The following is a 23,395-nucleotide window of genomic DNA, read 5'->3' as shown; positions in this document are numbered from 1 at the left end:
ACAATAAAGGACCCTGACAGTGTGGCGGGCAGGTGCCTGGGCACCACTGTCCCTCTCCCCAGACTTGACAGCGCTTCAGGTCTCAGCTTCGGATGGAGCTGGCGCCCTGGCCCCTGTGCCTTGGCCGGGCCAGGCAGAGACGCTGCCCCTGGTGGGGCCGCTGGTTGCCTGCTGCCTTCAAGTTTCTTCGTTTCCCAGTGCAACCTGGCCCCTAGGTCCCTTGCTGAAGAACTGGGCTGAGGTCTGTCCAGTGTTCTTGGCAGTCCCCTCCTCAGCCTTGGGGAACCCCCAGATCTGATCTACCAGAGACCCCCTCTCCTCGTCCTGTCCTGGCTTCCTCCTGCCCTGCCCCACTTAGGCTGTTAGGGGAAACCTAGGAGCTGCAGGCGCGCTGCCTTCCCTCGGGGTGGCCGCCTCCGGTGGGTCCTGCCGTGTCTTGCAGCCGTGTCCGAAGCGATGGGAGCGCTGCTCCTGCGAGGTGCTCCTTCAGGTTGTGGTCCCGGCCATCGCCGTGGCCCGTCCTGGGGAGGCACTGTGGCCACGTGACTCACCTGCGGGGACTCGGGCGTCTGCACATGGGGCTGTCTGCTGGCACCCTCTAAGATGGGAGCGTGGGCTGCTCGGGCCTCCAGCTATGGCCTTTGCTTCCAGGGAGGACCCCAGGAAGGGGACCTTGGGGACGGAGAGAAGCTCTGACCTACAACAGGGAGGGCAAAGATGAGGACAGCAGGTTGAGGCTCAGGACTGCACACGGCCCTGTCTCCTGGCTGACGCCCTGGGGGTTGGGTGAGCGCCACACCCACGGGGGATTCTAGCCAGTTCCTACTTCTTGCCTGTATCCCCTACTACTTTGATGTCTGTCTTCTTTAGCAGCAGCTCCACTACCCACGCCTACGCACCCATCTGTGTTCCCACGTGCCAGGTCCCCTTCCTGGAGCCCCAGCCCCCCCCCCCCAGGTCTAGGGGCTGACCACAGCCAAGAACACAGACCCTCATCTGGGACTCTGGGAAGTGGACACGGCCTGCCTGTCCAGTTACTGGCACAGCTGACTCTGGCCCTGCCTGACCCTTCTGTGTGTCCCCCCTCCTTCCAAACAACCCCACCTGCTCTGAGAAAATGGTAGTCTGGATCTGGGGTCTCATGGAGCTCACTGCCTAAGAGGACCCTAAAAGAAGAGGCCATCACAGCATGGTCCCTGGGGGAAGGTGGGCTGTGACCCTGGAGGATGTGAGACCAGGGCTTGAGGACCACGGACCTCCTGCAGATGCCACCCACCAGGAGGTCCTGGGGAGGGGGCAGGGCACTGAACGCTGGCCCACCACTGCAGCCCCCCCATGGCTGTGATGACGCACGGCCATCTACAGCTAGGCCAGTGCCAGGCGGGAGTGGGGCTGGCATTCAGGGGCACCCAGCCCTGGAGCAGGTGGGGACAGGCAGGGGAGCTGGCCAGCCTGGCTTGTCTCCGAAGCCTTCTGCACTGGCCCACGTATCCAGCCAGGCTGGGCTGGACCTTCCTGTTCACATGGCCGGGCAGCAGCCCTTCCTGGCCAGCAGCGGAGTGCAGGCTCCAGCACCCAGAGCTCTTTCCAGAAGCCCAGCGGACAGGTCACCTGCAGGAGGAGCCCGGGGTGAAGCAGGGCACTGCCCTGGAGGGGACACGTGTTCCTGGTCCTCCTGTCTGGGCTGGGTGTTCACCCCTCGTATCCCCTCCAAGGTCACTCTCAGACATTGTGGGGGGGCACACGTTTATCCCTTGCTTGTAAGTGGCTTGTATCTGCCCAACTCTGCTGGATGCAGAACTGCCAACCCAGGCTGAGCTCAGGGCTGCAGAGGTCAAAGGCCTTGGCTAGGCCAGGCCAGGCCTGGCCGGCTCCTCCTAGCCAGTGACAGCCGTTGGCCCAGCCCTGGACCCCAGAAAGTACCTGGGTACCCATGCCAGCTGGCAGTCCATGTGAACATCCCAGTGGCCTTTACGCAAGGCCCAGACTCCAGGGCCTGCCCGTGGGGCCCTCTTTCTGAGGCCTGCTCCTGGAGAAGGTGTGTGCGTGCGTGCCTGGCTTCCGGGGGGCCGTTGTGTATCTGTGCGTGTGTCTGTGTGTGTCTGTGTGTCTGTGAGTGCATGTGTGTGTCTGTGTCTGTGTGTCTGCGTGTGTGTGTGTGTGTGTGTGTCTGTGTATGTGTCTGAGTGCATGTGTGTGTCTGTCTGTGAGCGCATGTGTATGTGTGTCTGTGTCTATCTGTCTGCATGTCTGTGTCTGTGTCTGTCTGTGAGTGCATGTGTGTGTGTCTGCATGTCTGTGTGTGCCTGTGTGTGTGTGGTGTGTGTGTGTCTGTGTGTGGTGTGTGTCTGTGTCTGTGTATGTCTGTGTCTGTTTGCATGTCTGTGTGTGTGGTGTGTGTGTGTGTGTGTCTGTGTCTGTGTGTGCGTGTCCTGGGCGTCTCTGTGCAGGAGCCAGGCTGAAGTGTGGAGCTGCCCTGGCCAGCTGTGTCCAGCACACTGGCCCTGGAGATGCCTGCTGTGCCAGGAGAGGTGATGGCAGGGCGGGGTGGGTGGGCACCCCTCCGCAGTGCCTGGGGTCTCCGTGGGGCCCCACCCTGGTGGCATTCCAGGGCAGCCCCCCGCCCCCCCTGGGCTCTGCGGTGGCCCTGGGCTGGGCAGGGGGTTCAGCCAGGCCGGTCCCGTGGAGGCTGGGCAGGGGGGTTCAGCCAGGCCGGTCCCGTGGAGGCTGGGCAGGGGGTTCAGCCAGGCCGGTCCCGTGGAGGCTGGGCAGGGGGGTCAGCCAGGCTGGTCCCGTGGAGGCTGGGCAGGGGGGTTCAGCCAGGCTGGTCCCGTGGAGGCTGGGCAGGGGGGTTCAGCCAGGCCGGTCCCGTGGAGGCTGGGCAGGGGGGTTCAGCCAGGCCGGTCCCGTGGAGGCTGGGCAGGGGGGTTCAGCCAGGCCGGTCCCGTGGAGGCTGGGCAGGGGGGTTCAGCCAGGCCGGTCCCGTGGAGGCTGGGCAGGGGGGTTCAGCCAGGCCGGTCCCGTGGAGGCTGGGCAGGGGGGTCAGCCAGGCCGGTCCCGTGGAGGCTGGGCAGGGGGGTCAGCCAGGCTGGTCCCGTGGAGGCTGGGCAGGGGGGTCAGCCAGGCTGGTCCCGTGGAGGCTGGGCAGGGGGGTCAGCCAGGCTGGTCCCGTGGAGGCTGGGCAGGGGGGTTCAGCCAGGCTGGTCCCGTGGAGGCTGGGCAGGGGGGTTCAGCCAGGCTGGTCCCGTGGAGGCTGGGCAGGGGGGTTCAGCCAGGCTGGTCCCGTGGAGGCTGGGCAGGGGGGTTCAGCCAGGCTGGTCCCGTGGAGGCTGGGCAGGGGGGGGACGATGGCTCTTCCGACACCAGGCCCGCGGGTAGAGTCCGCCCACAGCCGCCCCAAATTCATATGGGCTGGGCTTCCGGCCGGGGAGGGGGCGGTGGGGCGGGGCGGGGGGGGGGGAAGCCCCGCCGGTCCTGGGGGTGCCGCCCCTGCTCGGCCTGGCTTCCTGTGGCGTCAGGCCAGAGGGTCCCGGAGGGCCGGAAGCGCCTTCTCCATGGGAGGGGCGGGAGGGGGCGGGGAGGGGGAGGAGGGGAAGGGGAGGGAACCGCAGCCCTGTCCCTGCCCCCCTCCCGCCCCTCTGCCGCCCCCTCCGCTGCCAGGGTCGGGGTTTGGGGAGTCCCCTCCCGTGGGTGTCGCCTCTGTGCCCGCCGGGCCTCTCCAGACCCCACCATCCAGACCCCGCTGAAGAGGCCATGCGTCCCTGCCAGGGGGCCTCCCTCCCTCCCTCCCTCCCCCAGCCAGCCCAGCCCCCTCCCCGGCCCAGGACGGCCTGGCGGGGTGGAGGAGCTCAGACCCCCCTCAACCTCCCTCCCCCGCACCCCACACCTGCACCCCACGCCCCTCACTCCACCCCACACCCCACACCTGCTCCCCGCACCTCCACCCTGCACCCCATGCCTCACACCCTCACCCTACCCCCACCCCACCCCGCACCCCACACCCCCACCCTGCACCCCACCCCACACCCCTCACCCCACCCCACACCCTCCACCCAACACCAAAGCCCACAGCCCACACCCACACCCCACACGGGGCTTCCTTCCCTCCTGGCCTGTTGCCCACTTGGAATGTTGAAGAGCTCTGAGTGGGGTGAGGGGCTTTGGTTCACAGCCCCCCTCAGACCTGGGTCTAGTAGCCTGGGCCCCTCCTCCGGTCACCCTGACATCCCTGTCCAGCTCCTGTCCAGGCCTCCCTCCCCGGCCAGCTGTCACCACAAGGAGAGCGGCTGTGGGGTCCTAGCAGGGGCTCTGCAGCATCTGCCCATCTGACCAAAGCTGAGCTGCCCTGCCACAGGGGCGGAGGGGCCCGGCCCAGCCGTGGTGCCCACAAAGGCCAGGACCTGTGCCCCACACCGGCAGAGAGGCCAGTGCAGCTCAGGCCTGGGGCTCTGGGGTGGATAGCCCGGGAGCTCAGGGGTGGCCCCGTGGCCCTCCGGCCTCTTCCCCTGCCGTCCTGGGTGGGGGACTCCGGCCCAGCCCACCGCTGGTCATCTAGGCCGCAGCTGTAAGGTGTGGTTTTCAGGAGAAGGGGTAAGGAGGGCTTCCCTAGTCAGTCACGTCCGGACCGTGGAGAAGGGTTAGCCCACCATGAGACCCGGGCCGCATTCCAGGAGGACAGGATGCCCTCTGGCCACGCCCTCTGGCCCCTCAGGGCTCATGGCGACTCCCAGTGATCCAGGGGCTGTGGCAAGGCGCTTCTCCAGCAGCCCAGCCTCTGCTCTGCCAGCCCTGCCAGGGCCTCGGCCCTCTGGCCCTGGCAGGCAGGAGCAGGCCGGGGCAGCCTTCTCTTCATTGAGTCCTCTCGCTGGAACTGGCTGGTGGCCACCTGAACACCACCTGAGACCTGGGGCTCCCAGGTAGGCAGGAAGCTGGCAGAGGCCAGCCAGGCGAGGCGGGAACCAGTCTGGCAGGCCCAGCTCTGGGCGCCCCAGGAAGCCCTGGCGGGTGGGGCCCAAGCTTCACTGCTGGCCTCACATCCGCCTGGCCTTGAGCTCAGGCCAGGGGCAGGGGGCAGGGAGGCTCCCCGGCGTGTCCTGGGTGGCCGGCCTGGCCGGGAGGGGCCCGCCACCTGTGTGAGGGAGGCCGGGCAGGAGGAGGCCTGGACCCGGCCTGTCAAGTCTAGGCTGTGCCCTGGTTACTCTGTCCTCTGCTGACCCCAGCGTGCCCTGGGTGTCTGTGAAGCACGCTGGCTGATGGCTGGCTGGCTGGCTGCGTGGGGCGGGGAGGAGCAGGCCACGCTCCTTCCCTTTTGGCCTCTGAGTCCTTTCTCTCTGTCTCTGTGTCTTTCTCCTGAATGCGCATGCTCCAGGCTGGATGCCATCTGGAGACAGCGCCAGCTTCCTGCTCAGGGTGCTTGTCACTGCTCAGTAAATGCGTTGAAGGAACTAGTGAACAGGCCAACTCTCCCCAGAGGGTCCAGAGCCCCTGACCCAAGCCTCTCCAAGTTCTGGGGCTGGAGAGAGTGGCTCAGGCCCTGTGGCTAGCCTGCCTGCCTCTCTTGCTTTGCCCCTGCCTGCCCCCAGGATGGGCAAGCTCATTCCTAGGGTCCCAGGCCCTCTGCCTAGTTTGCAGGCCCTGGGTCCTAGTGGAGGCACCAAGAATCTTCGGCACCCCCTCATCTAGCTGTGCCGAGAGTCTGAAGGCCACAGCGTGGCCTGGCCTGGGGTATCTGCAGCCCTTTTCCACCGCTGTGGTCAGGGGACCTTATCATGTCACAGGCATAAGGGCCCCTAGAGGGCCACAGGGTTACCTCAGCCTGACCCGAGGGCTGGGCCCAGCTCGCGGTCACCACTGACCCTGGGCCTTGATCTGGGCTGGGCTCCGAAGCACGGAGACCAAGAACGGGCCAGACCACCACTGCAGTGCTGAGGTTCCGTGGGTGGCAAGCTGGCGGTGGTGCTGGGGATTGAACTTCCAGCTTCCAGCTTGCTGGAGTGAGGCTCTCCCACGTGAACCTCGTCTGCAGCCTTGAGCTCTGCAGTCAGGCCAGCATCTGGTGTGAGGCTCGGGAGGAGATGGGGAGACTCTGGATGGGGCCCATGTCCTGGCTGACAGGGTGTGGGGCGTAGGTGCTGCTGCCCTGCTGCCTTCGCCTCTGCCTCTACCACCCCCCACCTCCTTCTCCTCCTCCTCCTTAGGATGCACCCTCCCAGCTCCTGGGCCACGGTGCTCCGGTGCTCCTCGCTGTCCCTTGAGCCCTGGGACCTGCTCTGCCCTGTGTTTGGGGGAGGTAAGGCTCCATGGCTGTGGCTGGACCCAGCTCCCCTTGGTCTTGCCTGGGCTCAGGCCCTGCCGCCCTCACAGGCAGCCTGCACTCGGCTTCTCTCTGCGGGGATTCGGGGTTTGTGCTTGGGTGTGTGGTGGGGTGAGGTGGCTGAGGCTGACTCCAGGCCGAGTGGGTGTGCACAGGTCCCGGGCTCTGGGTGGGAGAGTCTGCTAGGAGCCATGGGAGCTGCCGGAGGCCTGGGACATGCAAGTGACCTCGTGCCACCCTGCCACAAACTTCCGAGCTGCTGGTGTGGCGATACATCGGCGGCCTCTTGAGAGGGAGCCGAGGTCAGGGTGGCTGCTTGTGGAGCGTGCAGGGGCTATGGCTGGGGACACACTTGGCATGGGTGCCAGGGCGGGTGCTGGGTTCTGCCGCGCCCTCCCCCCCCCCCCCGGGCTTCCTTCCTCCGAGGCGGCCGGCTGAGCAGCGAGCAGAGTGTGCAGGCAGAGGGGTTGGTGTGGAGGCCTGGGCCAGGCGAGGAGGCCCTGCACCCTGAGAGCCCCGCCAGGTCCACGCACCTCGCCAGGGCTCCGCAGGGCAGACCCAGCACCTCCCAGGGGGACGTGTGGTGGACGCGTGGTGCACACGGCCAGAGGTGTCTTCCAGGGGCAACAGTGAGGCGCTCTCGGCTACTGCCCTTATCAGTGCAGGGCTTCTCAGACAGGAAGCCCCTCTGCCATGCTGAGGTGCCCAGCCTCTGACTGCAGACAGCGTTACTGTGGCAGGTGTGCAGGCATGCAAGGACACCACTAGCCACGAGGGGCCCAGGTCACGCGTCACGGAGACCCCCTCCCCACGACACAGTCCTGTCTGCCCGTCTCCCAGCCCTGTGGAGGTGACACCGCCCTGCTGAGGAGCATTTTATTGGAGTCCTGGGCTGTGGGGTCCCGTGGCTGGCCCTCCCGTCCAGGCTGTTTGGGGACAGAGGACAGTGGCTTCCCGGGAGGCTGTGTGCACGTTCAGTCAGGATGGCAGGGGCTTCTGGGGTCCATCCGGGAGCAGAGCTTCGAGCTCGGGGCCCTGGGGCCTCGGCAGCACTCGCAGGTGTTTGAAGGCAGCCGGCAGTGCGCGGCCCAGAAACGGGGGGGTGGTCACGTCGTGGATCATCACCGCGTACTCCCCTGCGTGGTGGGCCAGGTTGGCACTCACCCCCCACCCTCATCCCGCCCCGTGTGCAGGTCCAGGGGCCGTTGTCCCCCTGTGCTGCTGCTCCCTCAAAGGTGAAGGAGCCACCCCGTGACACTCAGGACCCTCGGTGCTGAGCCTGTGGAAAGCCCGGGCTGCACAGACCCGCCCCACGGCTCCAGGCCACGTGGCCACTGCGTTTCTTTGGGAAATGCTCTCTCCGTTTCTGGGAGAGTGGTCGTTTCTGCCTCTCAGATGTGTAAGAGGTGGCTAGACCTCCAGAGGCACTGCCTGGCGGAGCCCCCACCCCAGCCCTGCGGCGGGGAGGGAGGGGCTGGGCCCCTCCACGGGGTCCTGGGAGAAGGAAAACCACTTTTCCTTTCTGCAGTCTGTGAACTGTCTGGAGAGCTTCAAAGTTAGAGAAACCATAAAAAAGAAAATAAGAAATAACAAAAAGGAGGTTGCCATAGCAACCGTCCCCACCCCTCCCCTGAGCCCTCGGGGCTGGCACTGGAGTGTGGAAAAAGCTCTCTGGGCTGGCCAGGACTCACAGCAGGAATGCGGCCACAGCTGGGGCGGGGGCCCAGCTCGGAGTGGAGCAGAGCAACATTCCAGACCTGGCCTGGAAAAGGAGCCCGCGGCTCCCCGCCCAGCCAGGCAGAGGGCCACGCATTCCCGGGCGGGATGAGTGGACCTGGGGGGCCAGAGGACTTGGATCTGTGTCTCTGGGGGGCTGCCAGCCGGGGCCCGAGTACCGGGTAGGTACCCTCCACAGCTCCCTAGCCGGCCGGTAGAGAAACCCGGAAGAGCTGTGTCCCTGGTGTTCCCCGGGACACGCAGCTGCAGCGGCCTGGCTGAGGGCACTGGCCAGGGAGCCAGTGTGAGCTCAGAGGGCACACAGCCACAGGCCTGAGCTGACCCTGTCCCTGGGGCCCACGTCCATTCAGTGGCCAGGGACTGCAGGAGGGATGCTGGCTGGTGGCCAGGTGTGTGAGGCTTGGTGAGTAGGGGCCCCTTTGAGCAGGCTCTGCTGGGGCGTGGGCAGCACCTGGCCTTGCCCAGCGTCTGGGATGCACCACCCCCCGGGCCGGGGCCGTGGCGGTAGGCGGGAGGCACTGCCAGCCCCACTGCACCCCAGGACCACCAAGCACAGGGTCTCTCTCGGTGCCGCTGGCGGCCACTGTTAAAAAAATGAGAAGGGGGCCCCAGCCCGGTCCCTCCTCTGCACGGGGCCCCTTCTAGAGCCGCAGGCCCAGGCTTCACACGGACCCCAGGACCCCGCCAGCCCCTGCTGCGGGAGGCCAGGACCCCGTGGGAGGTGAGTCTGGGCCTGGTGGCTTGGTGGCCTTCCCGCCAGGCCCAGGAGGTGCCTGGACAAGGGTCACTTTGTTGGCCAAACAGACAGAGAGGCACCTGGCCTCTGCTGGACACAGGCCCGCTGCCCAGTGGGGTTGCTGCCTTGCCTAGAGATGGAGCCCGGGACCAGGCTAGGGTCCTGCGGCCGGGGTGAAGGCAGCTTTGCGGGAGGCCCCCTTGGCCCACGGTCTTCCGCCCACGCGCTGCTCCGGCCTTGGGGTCAGGCAAACAGGCAAGAACTTGGCTGGGGCCTCCAAGTGTCCACAGGGCCCACAGCTGGCCTCTGCCGGCCCTGTCCACATCCCCGCTGATGGGCTCGCTGTGCTCTGGCTCTGCCGGTCAGGCCACTGCTGCCCATGCAGTTTTCTTCTTGAGAAGCCAAGGAGACGTCCTCCGGCTGCCTGCAGGGCCTGCTGGCCATGCTGCCCTCGTCCCCAGCTTTCTCCCTTCCCCAGCAAGTTCCTCGAGTTGTGGCCCTGTTCACCTTCCAGTCCTCCAGGCCCAGCTCCCGCCCCACTGGCCTCTGGCTTCCTCCCGCCCAGGCCTAGGGGAGCCTTGTGCTCGTCCACTCACCCACGTGCCTTTGGGCCAGCCATCTCCCACTGTCGCCCCAACACCTCACCCTGGGCTGGCAGGGAGAGCTGGAGGCCGCCCCAGCGCAGGCGCAGTGGGGACGGGCTCTGCACAGGTGTGCCCCCTGCCTACCTGGGTACGTGGCTGCTCCTGGCTCCACGGTCCCGTCCAGCCTGTGTGGGGAGAAGAAGAAGAGACTGAGTGTCCAACCTGGCCCCTGGACCACAGCAAGGCCAGCAGCTCCCAGGGCTCCGGGGCCCTGGACAGCAGATGCAGCAGTCCTCACGTGTGGGCCCTGCCTCTACCTTCCATGTCCAAGGAGAGGCCTCTGGGGCCCACACGGTGTCTCGGTGGCCCTGTGGTCTTGAAAGACCCCCTGAGGAGGACCTAGCCAGGCTCCCGTGAGGGCAGTGAGGCCACAGAGGCACTGCCGTTCCTGCCACCCCAGCCACCTGGATGTGTGGGCGGGGCTGTGTCCCCAGTGGCCCGCCCCAAAGGGCTGGGGCGCTTCAGAGGCCACTGCAGTCGAGGCCGCCTCCCTTCCTGTGGCCTTGGGGGTCCAAGAGCCCAGGGGTGCCAGTGCAGATGGCGCTTGGTGGCTGATCAGGTTCTGACCGTTCTGACCACTTAGCGAACTTGAATACCACAGGCATGGTTTGAGTGATTACAAAATTAAAGGTGAGATTTTAACTTGGCTACATTTTGGGGAGGCCCCAGGAGTGGGCTTCAAGACTGGAGTGCAGCAAAGAGGAAGGGAGGTGGAGACTACTGGGTGGCCTGCTTGAAAAGCAGGGGGTGCCAGCCTGGAGGGGCTGGACGAGCTGGCAGGAGCTGGCCCCGATGGGGAGCCCTGGGGGCTGATAGACCGTGGTCAGCCAGAGGCCCCCAAGAGGGGGTGTGCCGGACACTGCTGAAGGGGCGCGGTACACGATTCTGTACAAGTGGGGTGCTGGCTCCGCGGGGGAAAGCAGGCTCAGGCGGCTGGCGGCACCTCTGAGGTGGGCAGAGCAGGAGGGGCAGCTGGGCCCGGGCAGGGCCAGGCCCGGGAGCCAGGCTGGGATTGGGGGGCGGTGCTTGGAGCTTCCCCCCCAGACCTCCTGAAAATGTTCTCCTTCACGTGTTCCAGTGCTTGAGGACCCAGGAAGGTTTTTAAATTCATTTTTAGTTTTCATCTAAATTAAAAAAAAAAAAAGTTGCCCTAGTTTAAAAAAGCTACAGGGGGGAGGGTGGAGAGAGCTCTTTTCAGAGAGGGCCTGGCTGCGTAGCTTAGGTTCCTGTGCTGGATTACAGACGTCCAGTGCCCCGCCTGGCTCCATTTCTTCACCTCTCTGATTGATCCCCCCCTCCTCCACCTCCTCCTCTCTGTCCCTGAGGGTTCTATCTCTGGGGGTGTTGGAGGCTGGAGTGGCTTTGCCAGCAGCCCTGTGCTCTGCTTGCTCCATTTGGCTGCATCTCCAGGTCTCCTGGGTGAGCGGCAGTCCCTCTTCCACTGTGTGTCCACCTTGGATGTGGCAGGTGTTCACCCCTTGCTTTTGAGGTGGGTGGCAGCTCTGGGGCTGAAGCGAGGCCCTTGTGCCTGCCGGGCCCCTGCAGGCACGTGGCCTGTTCCCAGCATCCCCAGGGTGGATGAGAGCCAGGCCCTGGGGCCTCCTCGGTCCCCAAGCCACCTCCCCGCTCGGTGACTTCTGATGGTGCAGACACTGTGAAGCCCACTGTGCGGGGCTGGGAAACTTTATGGCCCTGTGAATATTCTGGATGCTGTGCAGAAGCCGCTCCACCAGGTTTTTGGAACTGCCAAGGCCTGGCCCAGGAGCGCGCTCCTCACCTGCAGGCCCCGTGTCCTCCCCCCGTGAGACCTGGAATCCACTGCCCCTCCTCAGCCAGGAGCCAGCCTAGGAGGCACACACACTGGACGCCCCCTCTGTTGTGTCTGCCCGGCTGTGTTAAACTGTCACCAGTGCTGCTCACGGAGGCGTAGCTCAGCCAGGCTCTGCTGGCCCACCGTGGGAGGGCCCTGCTGCATGCAGCTCCGCCCTCTGGTCTGGAGGACAGCCTGGTGTCAAGTCCAGGGCTCCGGGCAGTAGGCAATGCATGGAGGCCCACAGGGTACTCAGGCTGGCCAGGGGCACAGGGGCACTTCACACCCCCATGCACGCGCACATGCGTGTGCAGGGAAAAGAGTCGATGTGTGACTGTTTCCAGCTGCAGGGGCCCTTGGCTGCCTCAGTGTTGGGGTGCCTGTTGGCTGGTGGAGCGGCCCTGGGCCACGGGTGGTGGGGTCCGGCGGCTGCTGCTCTGAGCCTCCTCCGCTGGCTCAGACAGGAAACAGCCCTGCAGCACAGGGCTGAGGGTCCAGCCACGGGAATGCTGGCCCTGCTGCTCTGCCTGCCGCACCCCTGCTTCTGTTCTTCATTCCTGTTTGGACACCACTGGGCTTGTTTTTCAGTCCTTAGAAGTTTCCACAGAGCATGAGGGAAGCAGGCCTTCCCACCGAGGGCGCCTCGTGGGGCAGACGCTCGGCCTGGAGACCTCAGGGCTGTGGTCCTGCTCCTTCCTCTTCCCCCTTCTCACCCCCACAGTGCCTCACTTCGGGCCCTGCTGCAGACAGCCTGGCCCCAGACCCCCCACCCCGTGCCCTGCGGCCATGGGGGCTCTGGGAAGCACACGGAAGTGACTCCAGGGCACGGGGGCACATGGCCGCAGTGCACAGGCCATGCCAGCGAAGGCTGGGGGCTCTGCGTGGCGGGACATCAGGGGCTTGCTCCTGGCAAGGCTGCCCATTTCCTCTTCTAGCCGGGTTTGCTGGGAGGTTAGGGAGGTTGCTCAGAGCCCAGCAAAGAGCCAGGAGGCTGCTTCCCTGTGGCAGGCCACCGCCCCATGGCCTGAGCACCTTGGCTCTGCTGGGTGGGCTAGGCCTGGGGCCTTTGTGGCGTTAGCTACCCCGGCGTGGCTGTGGACGAGCTCAGAGCCAGGGCTTGGAGGGAGGAGTGGCGTGGTCCGGAGGCATCAGACCCCTGGGCTGGCATCCTGGTGGACCACGGGCTCTGCCCAGCTGCTCCCAGTGTCGGGTGATCTTGTGGCCAGCTTGTGGCCAGCTGGAGGTGCTCAGGACTCTCCTGGCTGATAGGGGGCGGCCATCTGGCCCTCCGACACCCTAAGGCTGGGGAGCGGTCCCTCGGGACCTCAGCAGGGGTGCTCCCACCCTCTGGGTCCCCTCGGAGAACTCCCTAGCCTTTCTGGAGGAGGAAAGGCCATGTCTGGTGTACAGCGGTCACCGCAGCTGGCCTGGAAGGCTGCTGAACGTCAGCTATCTTCAAGTAAAAAAATAATCAATTGTTTCCATCTGTGTTGGCCTTAATGACTGATTAGATGACTAATCATGGAAACCTTAATTAAACCCATTTTTCTGCAGGCCGAGGAGGAAGGAGGGCCCCTGGCACAGCCCGGGTGCTCTGGGTCCTTCACTGGGGGTCACCAGTGTGCGGTTACACCAGGGTCATCTGCGACAAATTTTCCAAATAACTGCCTGGGGCCCGGGCTCTGTCACGGGCCCCCGGGGTGGCAGGTGCCACCATTTTCGATCACAGAGCAGGCAACGAGGACTTCCGGGGAGAGTGCACCCAGAATTGTCCCCGTCTGTGGAATGCTCCTATGTGGCCGGCCACGTCCAGTCCATTATGCAGTGGACTGCCTTTTGCAGCTGACAGGTTTCCTGCCCTGCAGGGCCTGCCAGGCCCTTGGTCGTGCTGTAAAATTCTGCAGTGCGCCTGCAGGCTCGGCAGGAGTGCAGCAGAGGTCCTGGATGGAATGTGTACTCTCCCAGGAAGCAGGCAGGGCCAGAAGGGAGCCCCCCACGCTCCAGCCCCCCACCCCCAACCAGCTGCTGTAGCTGGTTAGTGGCATGGGGGAGGTCGGAGGAAGAGGGCAGAGCAGCCACTGACTCAAGAATACGGGGACCTCCCCTGCCACCGGGCCTGACTTAGTGTGGTGTATCTGGGGCCTTGGAGCTGGCAGGGGCTGAAGCAGCTGGGGAAGCTGGATGTCTGACCTGCAGCCACCCTGTGTACAGGTCACCAAGGCACGGGCTTTGCGAGGGCCAGCATGTCTATGGAGGCAGGGCAGGGGCAGGGCAAGGCCCAGGAGGCTGGCACTGGTCCCGTGCTCAGAAAGCCCCAGTGACTGGGCGTGGTGTTTTGGAGACCCCAGGCCTCCTCGCTCCGGTCAAGGAGCACTGAGTGGTTTTCCTTCCAAAGCCAGGCCTGGAGACCGCAGCAAAGGCAAGCAGCCTTCAGCCTGTGTCCTTGCATGGTCCAGGCCCCGGTAGGCCCTCTGCCTGGCACAGAGCCATTTTCCTCATTTGAAGGCTTCCGTGACAGCAGGCAAAGGTGAGGCATCACCAGGAGGTGGCCTGGGACAGTGGCTGCTTGGCACTCTGTTGGCCGCTGTGGTGGGGGGGCGAGGTGTGCAGGGTCACAAGGTGAGGATACCCATCCTGGCGTCTGAGGAGTAGGCAAATCCTCCAGTGAGGCCTGTGTGCCCAGAGCCCTGGTCTGCCTACCTGTAAGGCCTGCTCGGGGAGGAGTAGTGGCAGAGGGAAGGCCACCGCCCTCGGCTCACAGAGCGCAGCCACCTGGGCCGGACACCGAGGTGAGCTGGGAAATCACACAGCGAGCCGAGTTCTTCCTCAGAAGCTGCCCTGACCAAGTCTGCAGCAGCCATTCCGTGGATCCTGGCAGTGGGGCCACCGGCGTCTTCCCCGACCCAGGCCGCTGGGAGCCCGCTCACTGTGGCGTCACCCACCAGCCAGGTCAGCGGGCGGCTCGGCCTCCGCCCACGGCCGGTGGCGTCTGGGTGAGCGGTGCCCTCTGGGTGCAGCGCGATTCGATTCCACGCTGGCGCCACAGCCAACCTGGGCTTTTCCCGCCCCGGAGCCGAGGGCACCCACAGACCCAGCTGTAGTTTGTATTCACTTCCGTCAGTGTCTGCCCCTTCAGTGGGCAAAGACGCCCCAGGAGCCTGGGCACAGCTGCTGGCCAGCGCCGGAGACAAGGGCAGAGCAGTGGTCCAGGGAAGCCTCCAGGCTGAGGACAGGGGACCCTGCCTGTGCGGCTGCGGGCTGAGCTCTGTCACATGCTGCTGGGACACTTTATCCTGAATAGAGTGGGACCAACAGGAAGGAAGGGAGAGCCCAGCACGTGAGAGGACTCAGTGGGGCTGGACAAGGACAGGATGTGTCCCCTGGTTCCCCTTTCCCAGGGGCCCCCTTCCCCTAACTGTGGCCGAGGGTCCGCCATGGGGGCCAGAGCCTCTGGGTGCCTGCCCCTCCGGGGTGCTGGGAGCTCCCCAGTCAACACACCTCCCCAGCATTCCACCTCTGGGAAACTGAGCCCAGCTGCTGAGTGAGGGGAGGAGGCCTGGAGACAGTTCCTGCCCTCAGCCATGGGCGTCTGGGGAACTGAGACCCTCGGGGGACAGAAGGAAAGCCAGGGAGGGGCCGCTGGTCCCTGCTTACCTGGGCAAGATCCATTTTCCAATGCCAGCACTGTGGCTGCACCTTGGGGCCACAGGTCCCCCAGGCACACTGAGCCCCTTGGAGGCCCGCCGGGCCACCCCCTCTTCCCAGGCCTCAGGTTTGGGGTTCCCTGGGCCCTTGGTACACACTGGCTAGGGCTCAGAGGAGTCCTCCCACCCCTCCTTCCTGCTTCCATAAGCAATGCTGGGCGGCGGCGGGAGCTCCACGTTGGCTGGATCTTGGGTATTTTTTTTGGTTGTTGTGTAAATGTGTTTCATCTTCAATTTTCAAGCCATGACTCAGAGCGGCACGGGATGGCACCTCCCTTGGGAAGTGGCATCAAAGGCTTGTCAGCTCCCCGACACCTCGCCAGCCTCCTGCTCCCGTTCATCCCTCCCTCCCGGTCCTCAGCAGGCCGCCGCCTCGGGCCTCCTGCGTCTCCTCCTGGAGTCTGGCTGTGGGGCCTGCGCCCTGATCGGGGCCTGGCTGGTCCAGCGTGAGCCTCGAGCTGGCCAGGGGTGTCCAGGCACGCTCTCTAGTTCTTGTTTGCTGACAGTAAGGCACAGAACCCCACACAGCCTCCTCACGTCCGGGGCTCCCCTCGGGTCGGCTCCGGGCCGTTCTCTCCCCCGTCCCATGTCCTGCTCACCAGTGGCCCCAGGAATGTCCTGTCTGCACAGGGAAGGCAGCTGATGGGCTCATCTGGAGGTGGGGGGCATGGCCTAGTGGTGGGTGTCTGCCTGGCATTCATGGTGCACCAGGTTCAATCCCCAGCACACAACATATAATGGTAATCATCATCATCATCATCATCCTAAGTAGTACAAGCGGTGCTGGTGGGTTGTGGGACTGTCGCAGAGCTCTTCATCTCAGGGCCAGTCCCCCTGCTCCTTGAGCCACAGCCCCACTTCCCTACTTAATTGGAGATAAGAGCCTCACGCTGTTTCATTCCCGGGCTGGCTTTGAACCATGCTCAGATCTGAGCCTCCTGCTTAGCTGCGGGTGACTTTTCTCTTGGGGTCACGCAGCCTGTTGTCAAGACCTTTAGCTCTGAGTGGGCCCTAAAGCGCCATGCTTCCTCCAGCTGCAGCCGGGCGGGCCCTGCCCCCTCCACCACCACTCACGGGCAGTTTTCAGGTGCTGAGGGTCCCACCCGATGGGTCAGGGGGACGGGACTGGTGGCATGCCCTAAGGCCACGTCGGGGTCTCCTGACCTCCCAGTGGTATGCCACCCACCCTGTCTGTTTACACAGAAGTCCAGCTTGGATGGGATGCGCTGCTGCTGCCCCTCTGAACCTTATGCCTCAGTTTCCCCTCCTGTGGACTGAGGCTGGTTACACATCATGTGACACCGGTGTCACGCTCCCCTCCCCCCGAGCCTGGCCCAGAGCACTGAGGAGGTGTAACCCACAGGTCACACCCACAGGTGGAGCCCCTCCCTCCTGCCGAGCTGGCTGCTGCCGCCCCCAGAGCAGCGAGGAGCCACAGAAGACTGGCGGCGCCCTGCCCGCCCCGACCTGCTGAGCTTCTGAGAGCATGCCATCACCGGGCAGTGTTCAGCTGTCACCTTCTGAGCGTGGTCACTTCTGCACTGGTGTGCCCCGGCCAGTCTCCCCTCCCTGACCATTGCCTCACCCGTGTGCCTGCTGAGGCGTGTGTGGTGTGCAGGCCCCCAGACCCCACTCCAGTCCCCATCAGCATCCACTTCCCTACCTGCTGCCTTCTGGTGGCTCCAGGGCGGTGGGCGCTGTGGCCAGGCATCGGTGGTCTCTGGGTCTGCTGCTGGCCTTTGGAGAGAGAGGCGGAGACTCAGGCAGCTGGCCGGGGTGTGGGCTGTGCTGGGCTGGGACTCGTGTGGCCCCAGGTCCTACCTCCTTTGTGCTGGGCACAAACAGGAAAGGCTGAAGCCCTGCTGGAGGGGGCCCGAGGCAGATGTCCTCAAACGCAGCGTGGCCGTTCCTCACGCGCTGACAGGCCTCGGGACCGCTGAGCACAGGCCCCTTCGCAGAGTGCATGCGTTTTTCTAGAAAGATAAGCGGGAGAAGAGAAGCCCCTTAAAGCTCAGGCTGGAAAGAATGTCCTGTGGCTTCTCTGAGTGCCTTCAGTGGCCAGGGATCATCTCTGGAGGAGCAAGTGGGGGGCAGATCCGTGTCCTGGCATGGCCTCCGGGCCTGCCCAAGTGTAGACAGAGATAGGTACACAGCAGAGCACGGCAGGGCAGTGTGGCCAGGACAGGCAGACAGAGCTGTGTGGACAGCATAGCATTGTAAATAGAGGCACTTTCTATCCACACACTGGGTGGACTGTGGGGTTCAGGCAGAGTCCAAGATCTGTAGGGAGCGGGCCCTGGAGAACTTCCAGATTGCAGGTGGAGAATTCTCTCTCTCTGAGGCACCTTAGTTCCATCTTATGGCGCATTATAAAAGTCTCTGCTTCTGCAAGGACGTTTGCTATCGAGCGTCCTTCTCCATTAGCACTCATGTCCCGGGCAATGGCTGGGAACGCTGCTGATGGCACAGTTTCTAACTCTGCATGCACCACAGTTCCCCGCAGGCAGGCAGCTGTGGCGCCATCTCCATCTTCCCTTCCCCGGAGCTGTGAGGGAGCTCTCGCCACATTCCAGTAAGTCTTGAAGATCCTCAGCCTCTTGAGGAGCTGGGAGGCCAGGCTCGAGCTTGCGCTGCTCACTGCGAGGAAACCTTCCTGGCAAGCAAACACACGGCCCTCGGAGCGGGCCAAGGGTCTCGGCCCTGGGTCTGGGGGTCCCGACATGCTGCTTCCTGAAAGCTACCATTGGCATCTGTGAGGTCCAAGCCAGGCCACGCACGCCGGCTGAGCTTGTCAGGTCCTGGGGACAAGGCCACGACCACCACCACGTGGCTGCTGAAGAACAGAGCCAACTACCTTATGTGACCAGAACAGCACATCAGCTCCGCATCCTGTGTCAGGGACAGCTGATTCCCCCAGCTCTGCCAGGTAGACAGGCGAAGCACCTGGACACGAGGCCCGTTTACCCTCTGAGGGTGGAGAAGCAGGCTCTGCCCTGGACACACCTAATCCAAGGAGAGATTTCCATCCTAGGACAGCCCTGCTCCACCCTAGCGGGGGCTCTAGCTCCACTCTAGGCGTGCCTCTATCTGTGAGGACACGGGGGTTCTGGAATCTCTGCCATGTCCCTCTTCTCTTAAGCCTGCAGGTGGGCTGGGCCTTGGATCAGGGCCTGTGTGCGGGGGGCCGAGGCCTGCTGCCTCTGCTCCTTTGCTGCTGGTTCTCCAGGGCAGTCTTACTACTGCCATCCCAGTTGTGACCTGGTCACCATTCTCCTGCCCACGCCCCCAGTGTCTCCTGGGGGGCAGATGCCAGCCTGCCTTCCTGCAGAAGCTTCACACTGTCCTCCAGACGCCCATGTGTCACAGTACCAGAACTCAGGCCCCCAAGCCAGCTCCCTGCTCCTCCCTCCTGCTGGTGACTCAGCTCTGTTCCTCCCCTCCCCCTGGTCTCCAGTCCTCCTGTGGGAGGCTTGTTGCCTCTTGGGGTCTGCGGCTCTGGTGACTGGTGGCTTTGGGCTCTCAGCCCCCTGCACGCAGGACCCCTTCTAGCCTTCAATCCCCCACACTGCCGGTCCTCCGGCCGGAGCCTTTCTCTCTTCCCTCTCTCTAGGCAGTGGGCCCATGGTTTCAAGCATCCCTGGCTGCTGCTGGCTGTCCACCCTCTCCCCTTCTAGCACCCAAGCGCACAGCTGCAGATGCTACAAAGGCCCCCCACTGTCACCTGACGTGGCTGAGCTGTCTGCAGACTGGATGCTGCTTGGCCCCAACCACAGAACAGAAAAGACCAAGCATGGCGAGGGCTCCCACAGGCAGTGCTCTCTTGTTCGACTTGAAAGGCGGCTGCAGACACCATCTGCCGTGGTGCTCACCCACACAAGTGTGTGGTTGCCAGCAGTCTCTGTCACCGCCAGCCCAGGGGCCGCTGCAGGAGCCACGCTCCCGTCACGCTCTGGGTTGCTAGAGGTCTGCCGAGGTCAAAGGCTCTCCCCTTCCTTGTCAGGGTGGGGCGTGGTGGCTCCTGGGTGCTTGTGACCCTCCCTGCTCCTTGTGCCTTGTAGGGGCTCTCTTGTTCTTGGGACCCCCAGCCATCACCTCAGCCCACAGAGCAGGACGCGAGCAGGACTCCAGCTTGAGAGTGCCTTCCACTGATTCCAGTCACAACGAAGAGGGCTTCATCAGCAAGACAGAGGTCACTGTGTCACCTGGAGGGGGGACCGTGCAGCTGCGTGGGCTCTGAGCGGGCAGCCTGACCTCCTTGGGAAGGAAATGGCAATTCATTATCTTTTTACAGCCAAGCCAATTAGACTTCTTAATCACCTGTGTAGGACACGGGCAGAAGGTAGAGAAGCCTCCGGAATCAACAAGGCTGTGAGGGCTGCCAGCCTGTGAAATGGCTGTCGTGGCTCAGGACGCACCAAGCCGCAGGCTTTTTTTCATTCAAGTGGATTCAGAAAATAAAACGTTACTGGCCCTAAGGGGCCAGAGCTGCCTTGTTTGGAGGTGACCTGACACACTGCATTAGTCTTTAGGGTGGAGTCCATTAGCCAGGGAGAGACAGGCAGGAGAAATGCCCCAGGGAGTCGGCCCAGAGGACTGGATCCGAGCAAAGCTGCGCATATCACGAGGCTGGGGGGGTCTCAGAGGCCCTGAGGGGGCATCACTGTGGGCCCCATGCTGCCTGCCCTCCTGCCTGTCCTGCGTATCGGGCCAGGCTTGTGCTCTGCCTGCTGTGGTCCTAGCTGGTGTAGAAGGGCCACTGTCAGCCTGTGACAGCGGGGCTTGTCCTCTGTGCAGAGCTCCTGTCCCCACCGGCCCCCGAAGCCTTCCCAGCACGTGCTCCGGAGCTCTCTGCCTCCCGAGCCAGCCCTGCAGGTCCAGATGATGGAGAAGCACCCGGGTGTCCAGGGCCTCAGCCAAGCACTTCCTGAGTGCTGTGCACACATCTAACCTTCTCCTGTCCCCCTCTCCACACATGTCCAGCTCTGGCCAAGGGCCAACTGTCCTTCAGATCCTTTAGTCCATGGAGGCCGTCTTTACCAGTGTGAAACAGAAAGCCAGTCCACTGTGGAAGGCTCCAGGGCTGTGCCGGGCACTCTGCCACCGGCCCCATCTCAAGGCCATACCATCTGATTTGGACCTGGGTCAGGCATTCGCTGCTGGACCCGAACACTTGCTCTGGACTGCACTCCTGCCACGCTCCACCTGGGCCCAGTTTGATGATTTCTTACCAAGAAACTTCCAAATTTAAATTTGCAAAAGGGCGGGAGAGAGGTGCCTCTGTGAGGACCAGAACAAGGGCGCTACTTTCTGCATCGTTCTTTGACGGGCAGAGTGGTGGGTGCTCAGGAGCCTCTCAGGCCTTTGCAGCTCCAAGGCCTGGCCTCTGCCTGCAGCCCCCGAGAGGAATGGGGCACGGAGTTCCTGCTGCCAGAGCCACCCCTGGCCCGGCCCGTGTCACCTGTCACGAGGGGCCCAACGTGGCCCTCTGCTTTTCTGAAGCAAAGCTATGACACTGTTTACCACCTCCTCTCTCCTCCCTGAGTGCCTGCTGACACAAGGGTCCGGGTCACACCTAAGCCAGATGGAAAGCCCTTTTCTGAACCGGGCCTGTAGCGGCTCCACGCCCGCCTTCTGGAAGTGTCAGAATGCCTCAGAAGGCTCAGGACAGCCTTTCTGCCAGCCAACTTCTCAAACTGGGCTAATTTGGGGGACTTTCTACACCTGTGTCTGACGCCCCCCCTCCCTCCTCGCCCTAGATCCACTCCCCCCCCAGGGGCTGTCTGAACACAGCAGGACAGAACACCGCAGGGCCCAGCCCAGAGGGACTGCCAGGGTCCCCCGGGCACCACGTGGGTCTCAGCTTAGCTCTGCCGAGCAGCCATCCTGAGGGCCCGGAAGTGAGAGGGAGAAGGGGTGTGGCCGAAAGGGAGCCGGGGTGAGACCCCGGTGAGGTGGGAAGTGGGTGGAGCTCTCGTGGCTTCCTTGCCTTCTGTCCTCAGTCTGAAGTGCCCTCAGGGCCACTGCCTGGAGACCTCTGAGTCCCTGCCCAGTGCGGCCAAACCCTGGCACCTGGCTTCTGGAGGCTGATGGAGAGATAGATGCCAAACCGCCATGGGCTGGCCCCATGCGGCTCCAAGAAGCAGAAACGTGCGCAGAAGGCACTGGGCCATGGACAGAGAGGACCATGGGAAACCAGGGTGCCACACTGGTCGAGACCAGCGCAGCAGCTCCAGAGCACCAAGGCTGATGAGGACCAGCGTGCAGGGAGCTCGGAGAGCTGCTGCAGGCAGCGGCCCCGGGGTTGGTTTCCAGACCATCTGAGGCTGCTTAGGTAGCAAAGGAAAGCCACTGCCCCATGGGGGAGCCACACCCTGTGTCAGGGAGCAAGTCACTGTCCCGTAGAAGAGACACACCCCAGGTCACAGGGAAGTCACTGTCCCGTAGAAGAGCCATGCCCGGGTCACAAGGGAGCCACTGTCCTGTGGAAGTCACACCCCAGGTCACAGGGAAGCCACTGTCCCGTGGAAGAGTCACACCCCAGGCCACAGGGAAGGCAGGCCCCACCAGAAGTACAGGTGTCCTCACACAGCACAGGTATGGATAAGGAGTCCCCACAGACTCCAGGCCACCTGAATAGTGTCCCCCAGAAGAGTGACCTGCTAGCCTCCTGCTTCTCTCTGCTGGGTCTTCCTCCTGCCCTTTGCTCCAACTGGCCTCTTGACTGCCGAGCAATGGGCAGAGCCACCAAGAGACAACCAACGGCCATGCCTGGGTGTATTTGTTGTCCTAGCTACTTAAGAAGATAAGGACACCTGGAGGTCTGCAGTTCAAGGTTAGTCAGGGAAGTAAAGTTCAAACCAGTACTGCATACCTGTAATCCCAGCTACAAGGAGGAGACGGGCAGATTGCACTTCGAGCTGTCACAGGAAAGAGCAGGCAACACTATCTAAACAATAACTAAGCAAACAAGCCCGGGACAGCTGTAAAGCACTTGCCTACAAAACTCTAGGCCACATCACACTCAAGTGTCTGCCTGCTGTCCCAGTCAGGACACAGCCTCAAGTAGCTCACCAGCCTCGAGGCACGGCGGCCCCAGCTCCAACCCGGGGAGTAACGGGACAGAAAGGTCCGATCACTGTGGACCTGGCCAGCCTGGCCCAGGTCTCCTGGTGTCTGGGTAAACTGGCCTGAGCCCCATTGAAAGTCAGCTCATCCTGGCTTGAAGATGAGGTTAAATAGAGACAGTACTTGCTCTTCCACTTAAGAAAAGGGGGACTGGGGTGTGTGTGCATGTGTGCGTTTGTGTGTGTGTGTGTGTCCACTCACATGTCTGTGCACCAACAAGAACATACATAGGATTAAAATCTGTCTAGGGCTGGGGTGGTTGGCAGGGTTAGGTGTGAGTCTAGGGGTGGACGTCAGTGTAGACGTGTCTAGAGGTGGACGTCGGTGTAGACGTGTCTAGAGGTAGACGTCGGTGTAGACGTGTCTAGAGGTAGACGTCAGTGTAGACGTGTCTAGAGGTGGACGTCGGTGTAGATGTGTGTCTAGATGTGGACGTCGGTGCAGACCTGTCCAGAGGTGGACGTCGGTGCAGACGTGTCCAGAGGTGGACGTCGGTGTAGACGTGTCCAGAGGTGGACGTCGGTGTAGACGTGTCTAGAGGTAGACGTCAGTGTAGACCTGTCCAGAGGTGGACGTCGGTGCAGACCTGTCCGGAGGTGGACGTCGGTGCAGACGTGTCCGGAGGTGGAAGTCGGTGCAGACGTGTCCGGACGTGGACGACGGTGTAGACGTGTGTCTAGAGGTGGACGTCGGTGTAGACGTGTCTAGAGGTGGACGTCGGTGTAGACGTGTGTCTATAGGTGGACGTCGGTGTAGACGTGTGTCTAGAGGTGGACGTCGGTGTAGACGTGTCCAGAGGTGGACGTCGGTGTAGATGTGTGTCCAGAGGTGGACGTCGGTATAGACGTGTCCAGAGGTGGACGTCGGTGTAGATGTGTGTCCGGAGGTGGACGTCGGTGCAGACGTGTCTGGAGGTGGACGTCGGTGCAGACGTGTGTCTAGAGGTGGACGTCGGTGTAGACGTGTCTGGAGGTGGACGTCGGTGTAGACGTGTCTGGAGGTGGACGTCGGTGCAGACGTGTCTGGAGGTGGACGTCGGTGCAAACGTGTTTAGAGGTGGACGTCGGTGCAGACGTGTGTCTAGAGGTGGACGTCGGTGTAGACGTGTCTGGAGGTGGACGTCGGTGTAGATGTATGTCTAGAGGTGGAGGTCGGTGTAGACGTGTCTAGAGGTGGACGTCGGTGTAGACGTGTCTAGAGGTGGACGTCGGTGTAGACGTGTGTCCAGAGGTGGACGTCGGTGTAGACGTGTGTCCAGAGGTGGACGTCGGTGTAGACGTGTGTCCAGAGGTGGACGTCGGTGTAGACGTGTCTAGAGGTGGACGT

At 63.5% G+C, this 23,395-nt stretch overlaps 1 protein-coding gene across 1 annotated transcript in view; it reads right to left on the bottom strand.

Annotated features, from left to right (window-relative positions):
- Nucleotides 1–7,175: 7,175 nt before the first annotated feature.
- Nucleotides 7,176–23,395, bottom strand: part of Morn1 (MORN repeat containing 1) — a 49,408-nt gene continuing 33,188 nt past the window's right edge. Inside the window, exons 11-19 of the mRNA XM_090334038.1 lie at nucleotides 16,766–16,917; nucleotides 16,608–16,681; nucleotides 15,482–15,566; nucleotides 14,000–14,533; nucleotides 11,970–12,184; nucleotides 10,186–10,375; nucleotides 9,688–9,932; nucleotides 9,515–9,555; nucleotides 7,176–7,449 (exon numbers count right to left, since the gene is read on the bottom strand). Of these exons, the coding sequence (XP_090190164.1) occupies nucleotides 7,292–7,449; nucleotides 9,515–9,555; nucleotides 9,688–9,932; nucleotides 10,186–10,375; nucleotides 11,970–12,184; nucleotides 14,000–14,533; nucleotides 15,482–15,566; nucleotides 16,608–16,681; nucleotides 16,766–16,917 (1,694 nt within the window). The 3' untranslated portion in view covers nucleotides 7,176–7,291. The remainder of the gene's footprint in view (nucleotides 7,450–9,514; nucleotides 9,556–9,687; nucleotides 9,933–10,185; nucleotides 10,376–11,969; nucleotides 12,185–13,999; nucleotides 14,534–15,481; nucleotides 15,567–16,607; nucleotides 16,682–16,765; nucleotides 16,918–23,395) is intronic.

The sequence above is a fragment of the Megascapheus bottae genome, chromosome 6, assembly GCF_031878675.1.
Source record: "Megascapheus bottae isolate mThoBot1 chromosome 6, mThoBot2.hap1, whole genome shotgun sequence".
Taxonomy (NCBI): Eukaryota; Metazoa; Chordata; class Mammalia; order Rodentia; family Geomyidae; genus Megascapheus; species Megascapheus bottae.
The sequence above is the reverse complement of the archived record's forward strand: the minus strand, read 5'-3'. Positions and strand labels throughout refer to the sequence as shown.